General features: G+C 44.0%; 1 protein-coding gene across 1 annotated transcript; it reads right to left on the bottom strand.

The window, feature by feature from the left end:
• Positions 1-680: 680 nt before the first annotated feature.
• On the bottom strand, positions 681-15,004 carry LOC148117388 (doublesex- and mab-3-related transcription factor C1-like). The gene is made up of 7 exons (XM_087902942.1): positions 14,924-15,004; positions 4,962-5,119; positions 4,490-4,548; positions 4,044-4,180; positions 2,684-2,744; positions 2,355-2,502; positions 681-1,360 (listed from the first exon to the last, which is right to left on the bottom strand). The coding sequence occupies exons 1-7, from the start codon at positions 14,971-14,973 to the stop codon at positions 1,251-1,253; spliced, it is 723 nt and encodes a 240-aa protein (XP_087759068.1). The 5' UTR covers positions 14,974-15,004; the 3' UTR covers positions 681-1,250.
• Between the last annotated feature and the right edge of the window lie 1,582 nt (positions 15,005-16,586).

Genomic DNA, 16,586 nt, shown 5'->3' with positions numbered 1-16,586 from the left:
GATTAGTTCTCTGAATCCTCCTTGGTTTTACGTGTTTGTTCCTCCACCATCAGATGGAGACTATAAGAATCCTGACTCTTCAGAGCCTCCGAAGACAAAGGAATTGTGGAGATTAGATAGCATCATCATCACAAACGTGCCAATGAAAACAGAAGCAGGAAGCCAGGCATGGAGAAGGGTACTAGAATATTAACACTTGAGCGGCTGAGGCAGGAAAATCACCACGAGGTCTTTATAGGCAAATCTCAGGTATGCAGTGAATTCAAGGCCAGTCTGCACGGCACACTGAGACCCTGATTTTTTAAATGAGGCAGGGAAGGAAGGAAGGAAGGAAGGAAGGGAAGAATAAAGAGTCCAGCTCAAGTTACGTTCACTTAGCTAGTTGTCTGCCTGGTGAGGCCTGCAGTGCATGTGTTTGGAACATCAATCAAAGATTCAGAATATTCAGGCTTTAAACATGTTCCTATAATTCCCATCAATTGCCCAATGTGTTACCCTGGGTAACCAATTACTGTGGCCATTTTTGGGAAAGCCCATGTGACTGATGTCTGCTGCATCAAGTTTTGAACTTTTCACCCAATCATTAATTTAAAAAACTAAAGTATTTGTTCACTTTGTGCTTGGTGAAGGTAAACAATCCTCTGTGATATTGGTCTGATACTGCTTAAAAAGAGCTTGCATTTTCAGTGCCTACAATGTGTTTATTATGATTTGTTCACATACACATATGCTTAGGCACAGTGACAAACCTTTAGGATCCCACATGGATGATTACACACAGGAGCGTGCCAGTGCATATACAATCACAGCACAAATGAAAACACTGACATGCAAACCCACTCAGAATCCCATTGATCGATCACATTAGATCACAAAATACTGCTTTTCTAAGAATCATAAAAAACAATTATTCCAAAGAAATAATGGATACAGTGCAACATTGATCTTCAGTCAAGTAGACTCCCCACATCGTAAAAAGGGCCTGAAAGTTTATAAAACTCTATAATACTTAAAATGATATCTTTTAAAAGGCAGACATGGTGATACATGCCTGTAATCCCAGCACTTGGGAGGTGGAGGCAGAAGGACTGGGAGTTCAAAGTCATTGTCAACTATATACTGAATCCAAGGCCAGGCTGACTACATGAGAACCTGTTTCAAAAATAAAAAATTTACAAACATTGGTCATTTTAGACATGAAACAGGATACCACACAGGCAGTGCTCTAGAGAGGCCTCCTACTCCAGCCTTCAGGTCAAGTAGGACATGCACTCCGGATGTCCAGAAAGTGAGACAGAGCTGGCAGGCTTTGGTGGCAGGTGCGAACTAAGAGGCTGCGGTCCTCTCTCTCCATCATGGCCTGAAAAGAAAAGGAAAAGCCAGAGTCAGATTACATACATGTCTCCACTCAGCAAGCCCTCACACTTTGATGCCCCACCCAATCTATGATTGGTCACTGAAACCAGAAACAAGCACACAACCCCCTTAACTGTGGTCTTGGCTCTACCGTTTCTCAGTCAGGGTCACCAATATTGTTGTCAATCCTGAGGTCTACAGATATGATTCTCCCCATATCAGAGAAGTGTTGTCTCCTCACACCCCTCCCCCATGTTTTCTGGCCAAGCCTGCTTCACAGACTCTGTCAGACCTCTGTGAGAAGCTAGGTGTCCAGCTTCCTTCACTGTGCTTTGTTCTTGGATGTCCACCACCCAAAGTGGCTTCCCACTAACACACTTCATCAAGGTTTCTGTTTAGGTTTCTCATCGGGGCTCAGCCTTCCCGTCCAGCCTCCCCAACAATGCCGTTTTCCTCTGAGCAGTGACTGCATGGAGCAGTGAGCATGATGGGACACATCCCGACTGGAAAGCATCCATGCTCTGAATCTACAAGGGAAATGCCTTGAAGTCGTCAGCACGGTCTCATTCCTTTGCAGACCCTTATCCTCCGTGCATGTCCTCCCAGTCTTCCTCGGTCTCCAGTGGACTGAAGATATTGCCATGGGCTGCGAGTTATTACACCTAGTTCTAATCCTTCCCTTGACATGCCCTTGAACTCCATCCAATAAGACTTGGCCACCTTGGAAGGGGGCTCAGTCTACAGGGTTCTTTTGTTGTCCCCACAGTGGTGGTGGTTCTGTTTTTACTCCAGGTTCTGACCATTTACTGTTGAGCGAAAACACTTCAAAACTGGAGATTCACCTAGAAGCCCCCGATTACCATCTCTCACGTCGGAAATGTCTGACCCAAGAGGTCCAAAATCCAGGTTTCCACAGATTACCACAACCTGATCACCACAACCCTTCCAATTTCCCAGGTCCCCCTACATCATGCTCCATCTTGAAGACAGAAAGCTACCTGGCATGCTGCCACGATGTTGCAGAGGGGCAGAATCGCGAGGGTCCTGAGAAGAGTTTTTCAGGGCCAGCAGGGCCTCGGCAGCCTCCAGCTTCCTCTGCCACTCTGAGACAGCAACAACAGAAGCCTGCTTGGTGGCATTAGGGACCTGCAAAGGAAATGGAATCAGATAATGGCATCTGGGAAACCACACCTCCTCCCACTAACACAGGTACCCCCTTAAGTGCCCAGTTCCCTCCAGCACCCACCCCCACCCTAGGCTTTTAGCTCTTCCCATTCACTAAGCTCATTCCCTCCCAGGGACCTGGACCCCACTACTTTGCCAGGACCTGTGGCTGCAGAAGAAGAGGGCCAGGGGTAGCACTGGGTTGCAGGGTCACACTTGAAAATCTAGAAACAAGGAGAGAAGAGGCCAGGGGATGAAACCCTCTGGTGGAAACCTACTGCTGGAACACTTGGCAGACCAGGGGTTTTCAAACCAGGCTGGGGAAATCTGAACGACTCCAAAGTGTTTGTCCCTCTCAACTAGCCACCTTCTCGGCCTGCTTCCTTTTAAAACTTTGAGATTTTTCTTGACATGCTAATATCTGTCAGATCTTTCTTCCCTGTGCTGCAATGAACAGGAGAAAGAACCCAAAGAGACTATGCTCTAATCTGCTAAGCAGCAGGAAAGATGTGAGCCCCTCCTTTTTCCGGTACTGGCTCTTGCTTCCATTTTGCCCAGTCCCCTGTGGTTATGAAGTGCTGGGTCAGTCTCAGTTCAGATGGTGTCACTAAAAGACAGGGACCATGAAAAATGCTAGCACCTCCTGTGACTGTATGAGCATACCTGAGTCTCTGGAACGCTAGATGACTCATAATGGAGTCCCAGCTAACTGGAGACCCTCTAATTTGGCATCAAAGCCCAGGGCGATGCCTGCTTCCTGCCCTTTGTCTGCAGACACATTGCCTGGACATACTGTCCCTGTATACCCTCACATGATGTGGGTTGCATGCCATTTGGACTCATTGGACAGTAACTCAATATGACCTTAGCTGCTTGGGTAATGTATGCATATTTGCCAGTGAACATACACATCGAACCAGATCTGCACCTCCATGCTGGTCTCTGGAGGGAGTCTGTTTCCCAGGAAACTCTGTGACTCTGTCTCCCTCCCCTCTCCCCCACCGAGATGCAAATGAGAGGGGGAAATTCACAATGAAGGCCAAGACAGGCCCTTCTCTAGAAAGTCTCCTCTATAGCCTTTAGCATTCCTTTAGGCCTCTATGGCACTCCCCATCATGACCCCAAACTCCAACGGAACCTTCTCTCACAGAGAGAATCTGTTGTGATATGGAGCAACAGCCCAGGCTTATTGGGGGCTTACTATGTGGTAGACCTTCTTCTACTTCTCTCGTCAATGTCATAAACATAACCCGTTTTCCCAGAGTGGCTATCGAAAAACATAGACTTGGAAAGATGAAATCACTTATCGAAACCCTCAAGATTAGAAATTCTCAAGGCCAAGTGCCATCTCTTCACTCCTCCTTCTGAGGTGATGTTTCCTCCTCCTCCACACCTCCTCTTCTCCTATTACATTTCTTCTTCCTTCTCCTCTTTCTCCTTTGCCTACCTCCCATGGCACCCACCACAGTGCTTAGCATGGAGTAATATAGATACAGCTGGCTTTAGGACCATGTTCAACTCACCTTTTGGGCCTGACAGATGGACCACGAGGTTCCCGGGAAAAAGAAATCATTGGTTGCTGCTCCAAGGTCACTGGAACATTGGGCAGAATTGCCCATTCTCTCTGCCGGCTAGGCATATGAGTTCCCTGAGAACTTCCCTGCTGGAATAGAGACAATAATAGGAATTTGGGTACCCGTCCTACCATGAAAAGAGGAGAGATGAACATGTTGTTGGATGACAACGGAAACTCAGAATGTCACAACTTGAAGCCCTTGAAGATCATCGAAGCTTACCTTTAATTTTAATTTTCAGTTCACACTAAAATCCAGGAAGATGCAGTTAAACCCGAGCTCACATGGTAAATCACGGCAGATGTGTGGATGAAACACATGACATTAGGACACAGTACAAGGGACAGGGAGGGAGATTCTGGAAGCACTTCTCACAAGCAACAGAGTCTCCTTACCTCCTGTGGAACTTTGTGGTACCTGGCCTCACTCTTGTGCACAGCGCTCTTCTGCCCATCTGTAAAACACCAGGCACAGCTTACTTAAGCCTCGCCGACACCACCCTTCCAAATATTCTGGCCCCGTTTGGAGGCTTTGACATACTATGCATCTTTCCCAACTCTGGGGTTCCTTTCTTCTTCTGGTGAATGGTCACTGTGGAGCCTGATGCAGGAGGGGCAGGTGAACACTTTGGGCTAAGTAGCAAGACAGTGTCTCAAAGTAACAAACTGAGCACTCAGCAACAAATGTCTACCTACATAAAATATCAGCAATGGATGTGGACATTTCTCCAAAGCATTTAATTCCTAACATTGGTTTGATGAGTGCATACCAACAGTCTCACTGCAATTTTAAGACAGGGATGCTGACAGAATTACTCATGTTCCCTCCACCTAAATTCAGGTTCCTTCACTAACCAAAGACACTCACTGCGGCTTTCTGCCATACCAGCCAGCTTCTTGCCATGCTTGTAGAATTTAGGGGCAACAGCCATATTCTTTATCAGCCCTTGATCCAGGTGCCTCTTCAACCCGGTCCTCTGCTCTTTCTTTGAGGCGCTCACAGCAGGCAAGGGCCCATGCTGGTCCCTAAAGTGAAGGATTGAAGGACCAAGGTCAGCAATGCGGAAAAGGCCCGATCCTTACCTTGCCAGACATGACACTCACAAGAAGGCAGTGCCCTGTGACATTTGCGGGCCTGGAAGAGGCAGAAATGCTTTTTATCCCTGATTTGGGTAGTGATGCAGTGGTTGTAGAAGTTGTACGAGTGGCCTATAGGCCTTCTAAAGCCAAACTCGTTCCCCCGGAGAGCTCCAGTCTCTTGCCCACTGTTACATGTGGGGTCAGAAAAGCAGGGGTACAGCAGGTATGAATTTGTGTTCCATGGCTTTAGGGTCAGGAGTGGAGGTCAGAGTAGCTCCTGGATCCCCCATCCCCAGGTTACTTACTCTGTCCTTAGAACAACGAACCTTCAGTAACTGGGACTTTTCTCTCTATTGTTCTCACTGTTGAAGTAAACTTTCACTTCCTCATTTCCCTATGGCTTTCTCGATTTTCACCTAGGCCTTCTTTTATAGTCCCCTTCCCAAAGTCCCACATGTACGAAGCTCTTCACAGTCCCACAGCCGTTCAACCTGATAATGAGTTTTTCTGTTTATCTTCTCTCCCCACAACCCATTTTCAGCACAGACAGTCCTGCATCTTCAACAATCACTACACTCCATTCTGTTGCATCATTAATTGTCTTCCTCATGGCCTTCATTCATTCACTTCCAGCCTGGGATTTTATGTCCCATGCTCTTAGACAGTAGTCTCAAGAATGCCTTACTTCCCTTAACTTTTCATTAAGGTTATTTGCACACTTAACCTTAATCTTGATTACCACCTGGATTCCCCCTTTACACTGACTGTCCTCTTGCTTCTCATCCGGAATCACATTATGCTTCTGAATTAGAGGTGATGACGAAAACCTCTGATTCCAGTACTCAAGAGGAAGGAGGAAGTAGGAAGGAGGATCAGGAGTTTCAGACCATTCTGGGCTACCTAGGGAGACAGTATCTCAAAACAAAGAAAAAGGTATAATTCAACAGTACAAAACCTACATGAAATGTAAGCAAAGAACAGAAATAGACATTTCTTTAAAGCATACAAATGGCAAAGTGAAATAAGAGCAAAGAGGTCAAGACCATGATGGGGACACCCACTGAAACGGTTTACCTGAGATAATGGGAGCTCACCAACTTCAGACAGACAGGGAAGGAACCAGCATAGGACCAAACTAGACCCTCTGAATGTGGTTGACAGCTGTATGGCTGGGGATGACAGAGGGCCACTGGCAGTGGCACCAGGATTTATCCTACTGCTTGTACTGGCTTTTGGGGAACCCATTCTCTTTGGATGGATACCTTGCTCAGCCTAGTTGGAATGTTCTCGGACCTTCCCTCCGAGAAGTGGGGGGAGGTACAGTAAGTGGTAAGGTGGATGGAATGGAAGGGAGGGAGGGATGGGAACTGGGATTGGTATCTAAATGAAAAAGGATAGTTTGTTTCTGCAAAACAATACTACTAAAAAGACTAAGTGGTCATAAATATGAGCGAGAATAAAGTGGACATGAGAGGAGTTGGGGGTGAAGAGGGAGGGGTGAAAATGATGTAGCTAAACTACTTCATGTGTAATTCCCCTCTGTATACTGTGAATACTTTTGGTTAATAATGGAAATTGGCTTGGCCTGATGGGGCAGAGTAGAGTTAGGCTGGGAAAACTGAACTGAATGCTGGGAGAAAGAAGGCAGAGTCAGAGAGAAGCCAAGTAGCCCCGCCAGAGACAGATGCCAGACAGGACCTTGCCAGTAAGCCACAGGCACTTGGTGATACACAGATTAATAGAAATGTGTTAAATTAATATGTAAGAGCTAGCCAATAAGAAGCTAGAGTTAAGAGGCCAAACAGTATTGCAAATAATATGGTTTCTGTGTGATTATTTCAGGGCTGTGCAGCCAGGAACAAACAAGGAGCCTCCTGCAACAAGTAGGAAATTCTGCAGCAGAGGAGAGGGTGCCTGAACTGGCCCTGTCCCATAGCCACACTGATAAATATCTTGCATATCACCATGGAACCTTCATCTGCCAATGGATGGAGCTTGAGACAGAGACCCACATTGGAGCACTAGATTGAGCTCCCAAGGTCCAAATGAGGAGCAGAAGGAGGGAGAACATGAACAAGGAAGTCAGGACCATGAGGAGACAGTGGGACTGATCTAGTGGGAGCTCACCAAGGACAGCTGGACTGGGAGTGATGGAGCATGTGATCAAACCGGACTCTCTGAGTGTGGCTGGCAATGAAGGGTGACTGAGAGGCCAGGGACAATGGCACTGGGTTTTGGTTCTACTGCATGGATTGACTTTGACAGCCTGGTTTGTTTGGATGCTCATCTTTATGGACCTGGATTGAGGGAGGAAGACCTTGGACTTCCCACGGGGCAGGGAACCCTGAGTGCTCTTGGGACTGGAAAGGGAGGGGGAGGGGGAGGTAAAATGGAGGCGGGGAGGAGGTGGACAAAATTCTCAGAAATATAGAAAATTTAAATTTAAAAGAAAAGAAAAGCTGCTCAGAAGCAATCATTCCTGGGGAAAGGAATACCAAAAGCACAATGAAGAAACAATTCATTAACTAGGGTAGCAGCACTCTAAAAAAATGCTCACAATCCAGAGGAAAATAAGGGAAATCTGATCCTTTTGAGGACTGCTGTAGAGACTACAAACTGGTGCAACTGTGAGACTGTCTCAAACACAGTTTATTCACAGATTATAGATGGGCTGAGAAGGAAATCAGGGAAACATCACCCTTTACAATAGCCACAAAAACATGAAATATCTTGAAGTAACTCTAACCAAACAAGTGAAAGACATGTATGACAAGAAATTTACATCACTGAAGAAAGAAATTGAAGAAGACAGCAGAAAGTAGAAAGACCTCCCATGCTCTTGGGTAGATAGAATTAACATAGTAAGAATGGGAATATTTCCAAACGCAATCTATAGATTCAATGCAATGCCCAGCAAATTTTTGACAGACCTCAAAAGAATGATATTCAACTTATACATAAAAGCAAAAAAACCCAGGATAGCCAAACAATCCTATGCAATATAGGAACTTCTGGAAGAATCACAATTGCTGCCTTCAGACTCTATGACAGAACTACAGTATGTAAAAAGAAATCTTGTATTGGCATAAAAACAGAGAGGGGGATCAATGGAATCAAATCAAAGACCCACATATCAATCCACACACTTAAAAATACCTGATTTTTGACAAAGAAGGAAAAAATATAAAGTGGAAAAAAGAAAGCATACTCAACAAATGGTGCTTCCATAACTGGATATCTGTAACATGAGCGGCCAGCTTGTTGGGGTTTCTGTCCCACCCGGTACCCCACAGCCGGCAAGTCCCAAAGAAAGTTACAGAGTCTACAGTAGGTTATAAACTTATTGGCCCATTAGGTCAGGCTACTTATTAGCTCTTATAACTTATGCTACCCTATCTAGGTTAGGCATATAGCTTGGTACCCTTTTCAGCTGTCAGCTCACGTGTTGCTTCTTCGGTGATCTGGGCAGGAATGGTGGAATGTGCTTCCTCCTTCCTAGCCTTCTCCTGTTCTCATCGTCCTGCCTCTACTTCCTGTCTGTTTGATCTGCCTATACTTCCTGCCTGGCCAATCAGCGTTTTATTAAAATACATGATTGACAGATTACAGACAATTCTCCCACACCAGGTATCAACATGTAGAAGAATGAAAATAGATCATATCTATTACCATGGCACATAACTCAAGTCCAAATGGATCAAAGACCTCAACATAAAACCAACCACACTGATCCTCATAAAAGGGAAAGTGGGAAGTACACTTCAATGCATTGGCACAGGGAACCACTTCCTAAATATAAACCCAGTACCACAGACACTGAAAGGAACAATTAATAAATGGGACCTCCTTAAGCTGAGAAGTTTCTGTGATGCAAAGGAAATGGTCAACAAGACAAAACAGCAGCCTGCAGACTGGGAAAAGATCTTCATCAACCCCACATGGGACAGAGGTCTGATCTCCAAAATATACAAAGAACTCAAGAAATTGGTCAGCAAAGGAACAGATAATCCAATAAAAAAAAATAACAGGGTCCAGACCTAAACAGAGAACTCTCAACAGAGGAATCTAAAATGACTGAAAGACAATTAAGGAAATGTTCAGCATCCTTAGTCATCAGAGAAATGCAAACCAAAACAACTCTGAGATTCCATCTTACACCTGTAAGAATGACCAAGATCAAAAACACTGATGACAACTTATGCTGGAGAGGTTGTGGGGTAAAGGGAACACTTCTCCATTGCTGGTGGAAGTGCAAATTGATACAGCCACTTTGGATATTTGTATATTGGAAATTTCTCAGGAAAATAGGAAACAATGTACCTCAAGTCCCAGCAATAACACTTTTCAGTATATACCCAAAGGATGCTCAATCATACCAAAAGGACATGTGCTCAACTGTGTTTAGCAGCATTATTTGTCATAGCCAGAACCTGGAAACAACCTAAATGCCGCTCAACCAAAGAATGGATAAGGAAAATGTGATACATTTACACAATGGAGTACTACACAGAGGGGAAAATTAATGACATCTTGAAATTTTTGGGCAAATGGATGCATCTAGAAAACATCATATTAACTGAGGTAACCCAGACCAAGAAATACAAATACAATATGTAGTCACTCATAAGTGACTTTTACACATAAAGCAAAGAAAAGCCAGCCTACAATTCATAACCCCAGAGAACTTAGACAACAAAGAGGACCCTAAGAGAGACATGCATAGATCTAATCTACATGGGAAGTAGAAAAATATAAGATCCCCTGAGCAAATTGGCAGCATGGGGGTCATGTGAGAGGGTTGAAGGGGAAGAGTGAGTCAGGGAGGGGAGCAGAGAAAAATATAAAGCTCAATAAAAGGAAAGTGTTTTTCTCCCAACTCTCTACAAACCATTCAGTTATTATTGTCCCCACAAGCCTTCTTTCATTCCAAACAGTCTTCAGATGTTCAACACATTTTTTTTGTTGAATCCCTATGAAATAGTATTAGGCCTTGATAGACATAATAAACACCACTTAGTGGACTAACTTTTCTCTCCCTGACTAGCACACCCTCTTGACTGTCATTCAAATTTCCCACCCTTCCTCCCACTGATCCTTCAGACCGTTTCTCCATCCTTCAACAATTACACCCAGGCACAGCTGCTCCTGTACTGATCCCGCCTTGCTCTCCTCCCCAAACACCAGCAAAGATCTCCTCCTCCAGAAACGCGCTAATTTTGCTCTTCCCCAATTTAGCTCTGCCATGGGGATCCAGAGATGGGGCTCTCCAAAAAGGGATTCCCGAGTGGCAGAGACAGGAAGGGTCTCCAAAGTCAGTGGGATTTTCTTCCCTGGCACTTAAGTAGCAGAAACAGGGAAGGAACTGGCCATCTGGAAAGGACAGAGGGAAGGAAGAAAGAAGAGGCACAGAATATGAAGGTCATAGTCCTGATGTCAGCCTGTGGCTACCCCAAAAACCAAGTGTGAAGAGTTTTACATTGTGTATTTATTTTACCAAATAAGTGAAGGGTATCTATTCTGCTAAGGTAACACAGTCTCATTTTACTTCACTCTGCTTCCCTGGGAACCCGATATATGCACAGATTCAACATATCACTGAAGAACAGTTTATAGTTATTTGTCCTAGTCTATGGGTGACAACACAAAAGTAAACTTATATTTTCATATAACCAATAAAGGCTCTTAGCCAAACGTTTCAAAAGACTGACATTGTACAATGTGTTGTATGACCATGACAAAATTAACTGGCAACCTGGCAACAAACCTTATCCAGAATTCCAAAAATATTTGGAAGTTACCAGGAAATTTTAATAACCCATACGTCAAAGAAGAAATCAGATGGAAGGTAAACTATTTTCAACCGAATAAACATGAAATGATATTATTTATGAGATACCACTGAAATGGCTATTTACATTAAAATTTAGAATTAGTTAATTAAAAAGTAATTGAGAGTTGAAGAAATAGCTCAGCAATTTAGAGCACTAACTGCTCCTGCACAGGACCTGGGTTTAATTCCCAGCACCTACTTTTGGTTCACACCCATCCATAACTCCAGTTCCAAGGGATCTGATAGCTTTTTCTGGCCACCTACGGCACCAGCCACACACATGGTATAGATATAAAATTGCAGGTAAAATGTGCATACACATAACTGAAAATTTAAAAATTAATTAATTTATAAATTTCAAAATCACTGTATTATAAAACTTTTGACTCAATGGTCTGACAATCCATTTGAATAAACAGCCAAGTAGTAAATCAATAAAGGAGATGGTATATTCTAGGTGAATAGAAGGAAAAGACTAACAAAGAACAAAAATCATTCCAATAGAAAATGAAAAAACTATAATGAATACAGCTGAAAAAATGTTTCTCTAAAATAATTTAAATGATTTATTACAATCTATATAGATTAATAATATTTTAAAGTATGGATCTCAAAATAGTTTCTACAGACTTTAGCAGGAATGTAATAAAAATCAGGGTGACCTGTAGTTCCAGAAAATGAAGAAGCCGAGTCATGAAGTTGTCTTGAGCACAGGAGCTGGAGGACAGCCTAGGTAGGCAGTATAACAAGACCTCAAGGCTTACACACTTAGAGAGAATGTTAGCAATAAGAATAATTCAGTAGTTCCAGTATAGAAAAGTATGCGGAGAATCATCAGGAAAGGACACATTTTAAAACTGTCGTATGATTCATATTACTAGCTTGCCAGCAGGCTGCCCTGCTTGTCTCTCAGAGTTCAGACAGAAAATAGAAGCATTGTCTGGGTCCCACACTGGAAGTCATACAAAGCAGTAAAGAGTACCCAAGGCCAAGAAAATGCCATGTGACTGCTGACTGCCCTACACCTGAAAACAAGAGACCGAGGGCAGAATATCTGTCACCCAAGAAAACTCAGAGACTGTCAACAAACATCATTAAAAACTGGATAATTTTTAAATAACAAGACATTTGGTTAGCTGAATAATTCAGTGATAATTGTTTCTATACACCTCTTTAAAGTAAAAGGGGTCATACAATTTTTAAAAGGGCAGGAGAGATGGGCCTGGCTGTTAAGAATACTTGCTGCTCTTTCAGAGGTCACAGGTTCAATTCCAGCACCCACATGGTGGCTCACAACCCTGTGTTAACTCGTGTTCCAGGGGACCCAATGTCCTCTTCTGGCCTCCATGAGGACCACATGCACATGTTGCACAGATATACAAGCAGACAAAACATCTAGACACATAAATACAAGACAAATCATTTAAATGATTTAAGTTTTTAAAAATTCAGTTCAGAATTGAGAATGCAGTCACAATGCAAACCTCTCTCCTAATGCTTTTACTTGGGAATAATATCTGCTATTTCAAGAAAAATTTGAGCAATATCATGAGAACGTTCTCAGAAAATAAAACAGGGGTGCTTCTGCACAAAAGGAAGTCAACATTCGACTATGAAACAGGAAGGGGTTCATGAGCATCCACCGGTAACTGAGGTGTAATGGACAGTTGATGGCTTTTGGGGAAGGAAGAGTCAGGATTTCTTTTAAGGGTGTGGCTACTGGTAAGGTGACCAAGTTCAGGTAGAAGGCCCTATCCCCAGAAGTATGGGGAGGAAAGCACAAATTGGAGCCAATGGGGTACGAAAACAAACAAACAAAAAGATAGTACTAGAGAGATGGCTCAGCAGTTACGAGTGTGTACTGCTTTTGTAGAAGACTCAAGTTCAAATCCCAGCATTCACAACAGGAAAGTGCCCATAACTACTGAGCCATCACTCCAGTCCCTAGTTTACATTAATACACCACAAATAGTGCTAGCCTGTGGTGCATTCCTGTAATATTATTAGCACAAAGGAAGCTGTAAGAAGTGGAACATCATAGGTTGGAGGCCAGACTGGGCTACACTGCGAATTCGAGAACTCCGTCTTCTACAGAGTAAGACCGTATATCAAAAGAAAGGACAGGAAAAGAAATCCATGAATGAATTTCACTGTATTAGTCGGATAAGAGTAGTCACTAAGATGTGTGCCAGAAAGGGCATGTGATAATGTGAAAACTCCAGGGATAACAAAATCAAATGAGGAGGTATGTTAATTTAGGAACATAGCCGAATATTCTCAATCCGATAATATCTATCTGTAAAGAAACAAGAAGCAAAAAACAAAGTCTACAGGAAATGCTTCATGGTAAAATGCTAAATACTCTTCTATTAATTTTTATGATTTCACACGAAATAATGGACCTTATGACATTTTCACAATGGTTTACTCTACTTTGCTCACATTGACCCCCATTACCCTCTGCTGTTCCCTGTCCATTGGGTCCCCTTCATCCACATAAAAAGGATCCCTTGTACTTTCAGGTCCTACACACAGACTGTTGTAAACACCTACAGTGGAAGGTTGATTCCTCACAGGCAAAACATATGACACCTATCTTTATTTTTCCCTATTACCCTCTTTTCACAACCTTGGCATTCCCTTCTTCCCTCAAATGCTCTCAACTTCTACTTTGATATATGGTCTAGGCTATACTGTGACAGAAAACACATGATAACGGAAAGACAGAAATTTCCTGTCAATATTTTAGAAATGTGGCAGCATGTTGCTCCAGATCCTCAGCACATGCACACATTCTTTAAGCCATACCTGGTTCAGTCAGGCACAAAATGGAAACAGAGGCACATACATTGAAAACGAAAAAGGCAGAATCTTGAGGGAGGGGCAATCCGGGTGGAGAGAAGGATGGGAAAGAATGTGATAACTGTGTGAAATTTTCAAAGAATATTTTTAAAAAATATTTCCATACCCCAGGAAAAGTCATCACCTGGTTGTTAGAAATGGTTTTGCAAAGCTAGAAGATAAATTAGTACGAAAACACCAATAAACTACAAACAAATACACCAAAAAAGAATTTTAAGTATGACAATAACATTAAAATAAATAAAATATCTGTTAAGAATATTGGCACAAGTACTGGAACATTTGTTTGGAGAAAACTATTAAAATATTGCTAAGAGAAATTAAAATAAATATGCTGTGCTCACTGTTCAAAGCACTCAGAAGGTTTCCACTTTCTGTAATCATCAAGAAAAGTAAAGTTATGGCTCGGAGTTCTACAGTAGTGCTGACGACACAAAAGGACCAACGACATTCAGAAGAGGACAAAGATGGAGAATGTCTGAAGCCCGGAATTTCACTATCATGCTCCAACACGGAGGAAAGCACCACAGCACGGAGTAACCTAAGGACACACACACCAGTGAGATCAGAGGCAGGCCACAGACAGCACTACAAAGGCTCCACGATAATTCTTTTAGGAAATGGACAGGAAAAGTGGATGCCCAGAGGGGGGAAAAGGCAAACAAGAATCGATGGCTCCAACAGATTGCAAGACATAACCCAAAGTGAATCACGATTCTAAGAGTAAACTGCTAAACTTTAAAACCTACGACCTGACCACTGTCCTACACATTGGACACACTCTCCAGGCCCCCAAATACTTTCCATCATTCAGCAGACGCAGACACTCAGATATGTGGGTAACCTATGCAGAGCAAACGCGTCTGAAAGAAGTAGAATCCAGACCTTCTGGCCTCAGAGCGCCATGCCCAGACCTTGTTCTGGGATTTTTATATCGGTTTGGACAGTGAACTTAGACAGCGCCATGAGAAACCTCACAGACCTAACTAAACGGGGCTACCACAGACAGGCCTCGTGAGCACTTTTATCTGTGGAGACCCCACACACAGGGAACTCACTGTGTACCCGAAGACCTCTGCATTTTCAGTCCAGCCTGCAGAACTTGCATTCGGGCTGCTGAGTGGGCCAGAGTGAAGGGGAAATGCAGAGAAAGAAACAGAAAGTTCCGGGGGCGGGAGATAGGACACAGTCCATGCACCAGAAATGTATCTACTGGTTGAGCACAATGTACTGAACTGAAGCAGGGAGGAACCATGGGCAGGAGAAATGGGGCTTAGGGCCATGGAGGGGCAGAGATTAGGGCTATGCAGGGGGCAGGTCTCAGTTCCACAGCCAGCACAGTGGAGACCTCAGCACATCTGTGGAAAAATAGTCCTGAGTGGGTCGTCACTCTCTAGGAAGATGATATCCTTTCCCTTCTTTCCACCTCCTGGGCAGGTGAGGTTCACATTCATGTGCTCTGGGACATCCTCTAGGGGTACTGGGGTTTGGTCAGGCCAGGGCTCCCACTTCTCCATCCTCAACCAGTAGAGCAGATACACATCTCAGTACCCACATCGGGTAATGGACAGCAGTCATGAGGGACCGCAAACATGAGGTCTCTACTCCCTTTTTAAGACTGTGAGAAACCCACAACAATACTTCCAGGAAGGTGTTGTCTTTGTTCACACAATGGGGAACTCATCCAGTGGCCCAAGAGGAACCAGGAAGGATGCTCCTCCAAGAAGGCCCTGGAAGGGTCGGTTCCAGAGAGCCTTGGCACGTGTGTCCAAGTTCTTCAGGTGAGGGCTCTGAGCCAGCCTGCCTCCCACCACTCACAGCAAGCTGCAATGACTCCCATCCCTCTCTACCAGAGAGCACCCCAGCCCTCCCGTAAATTCCCACAGGGCTTCTGAGGGTCCACTTGTCTCTCTGATTTCTTCTCAGGATAGGCCGCAGGACAGAAAAAGGCTGAGTCTACCGGGGTCCGATAATGGAGCCACGGCATTCTGCTGCCCAGGCCCTTGCCCTCCTGAGAATCTTGTTCAGTGTGGTTGAAATAAATGCCTGCATGCTTTACAATGTTTTGCCTCCATTATATTTTATTCATATTCTGTGCTGACATCAACTTAAGATGTGCTGGGGATGATGTCTTGGTGATGGGGTGGGAGATCTTGGAGAGGAGAGCAAGTGTCTTTCTGAGTTCTCCAAGGACATCGAGTTCCCCTCTGAGGCAAAGATACTTGCTCCCGTCTTTGTTGCAAAGCAGTCTCACTCAAAACTACTGTTTCTTTCTCACAGCTGGCAGCTCTGACCCCCATACTTCCATACATCCAGGAGGAGCGGCTTGCAGGCCTCTCCCATTGTAGTCCACACAAACTTCTTAGCTGTGAAGTCTTGAGCAGAGATTATGGGAGAGGGACGCATACACGAAGAATCTGTGGAGCCTTTAAAAGGACTCTAGACTGTGCTCACAAACACCACCCAAGCACCCACAGCTCCTCAGGACAAGACAGGGGCCAAAAACAGACTTGCTTGTCTCTACTGCACAAGGACAACCTTTATGTGATGAGGGTTTCTTGTCTTCCTAGGGGGACCCTGAAAGGTACTGAAACATTTATGCCAGGGCAAGGCTGCAAGTGAGGATGAAATGCAACTCATCTTTTATCCTTAGGCAGTTTTTCTGACCTATAAAATGTATTTTCTCTACAGGAAAACATAAATAGGACACAGAAAAACACA

The sequence above is a fragment of the Myodes glareolus genome, chromosome X (assembly GCF_982192425.1).
Source record: "Myodes glareolus chromosome X, mMyoGla1.1, whole genome shotgun sequence".
In the NCBI taxonomy this organism is placed as follows: Eukaryota; Metazoa; Chordata; class Mammalia; order Rodentia; family Cricetidae; genus Myodes; species Myodes glareolus.
This window is presented reverse-complemented; position numbering and strand designations above follow the sequence as displayed.

What these genes read in the sequence shown, in the direction of transcription:
- LOC148117388 (XM_087902942.1), bottom strand. Translation starts at nt 14,973, where the DNA reads ATGCAAGTTCTGCAGGCTGGACTGAAAATGCAGAGGTCTTCGGGTACA. An exon ending in CAGAGGTCTTCGGGTACACA is followed by an intron (nt 5,120 to 14,923) that starts GTGAGTTCCCTG and finishes CCTTCACTTTAG; the next exon opens with GGACCAGCATGGGCCCTTGC. An exon ending in CCATCTGTCAGGCCCAAAAG is followed by an intron (nt 2,745 to 4,043) that starts GTGAGTTGAACA and finishes CCTTGTTTCTAG; the next exon opens with ATTTTCAAGTGTGACCCTGC.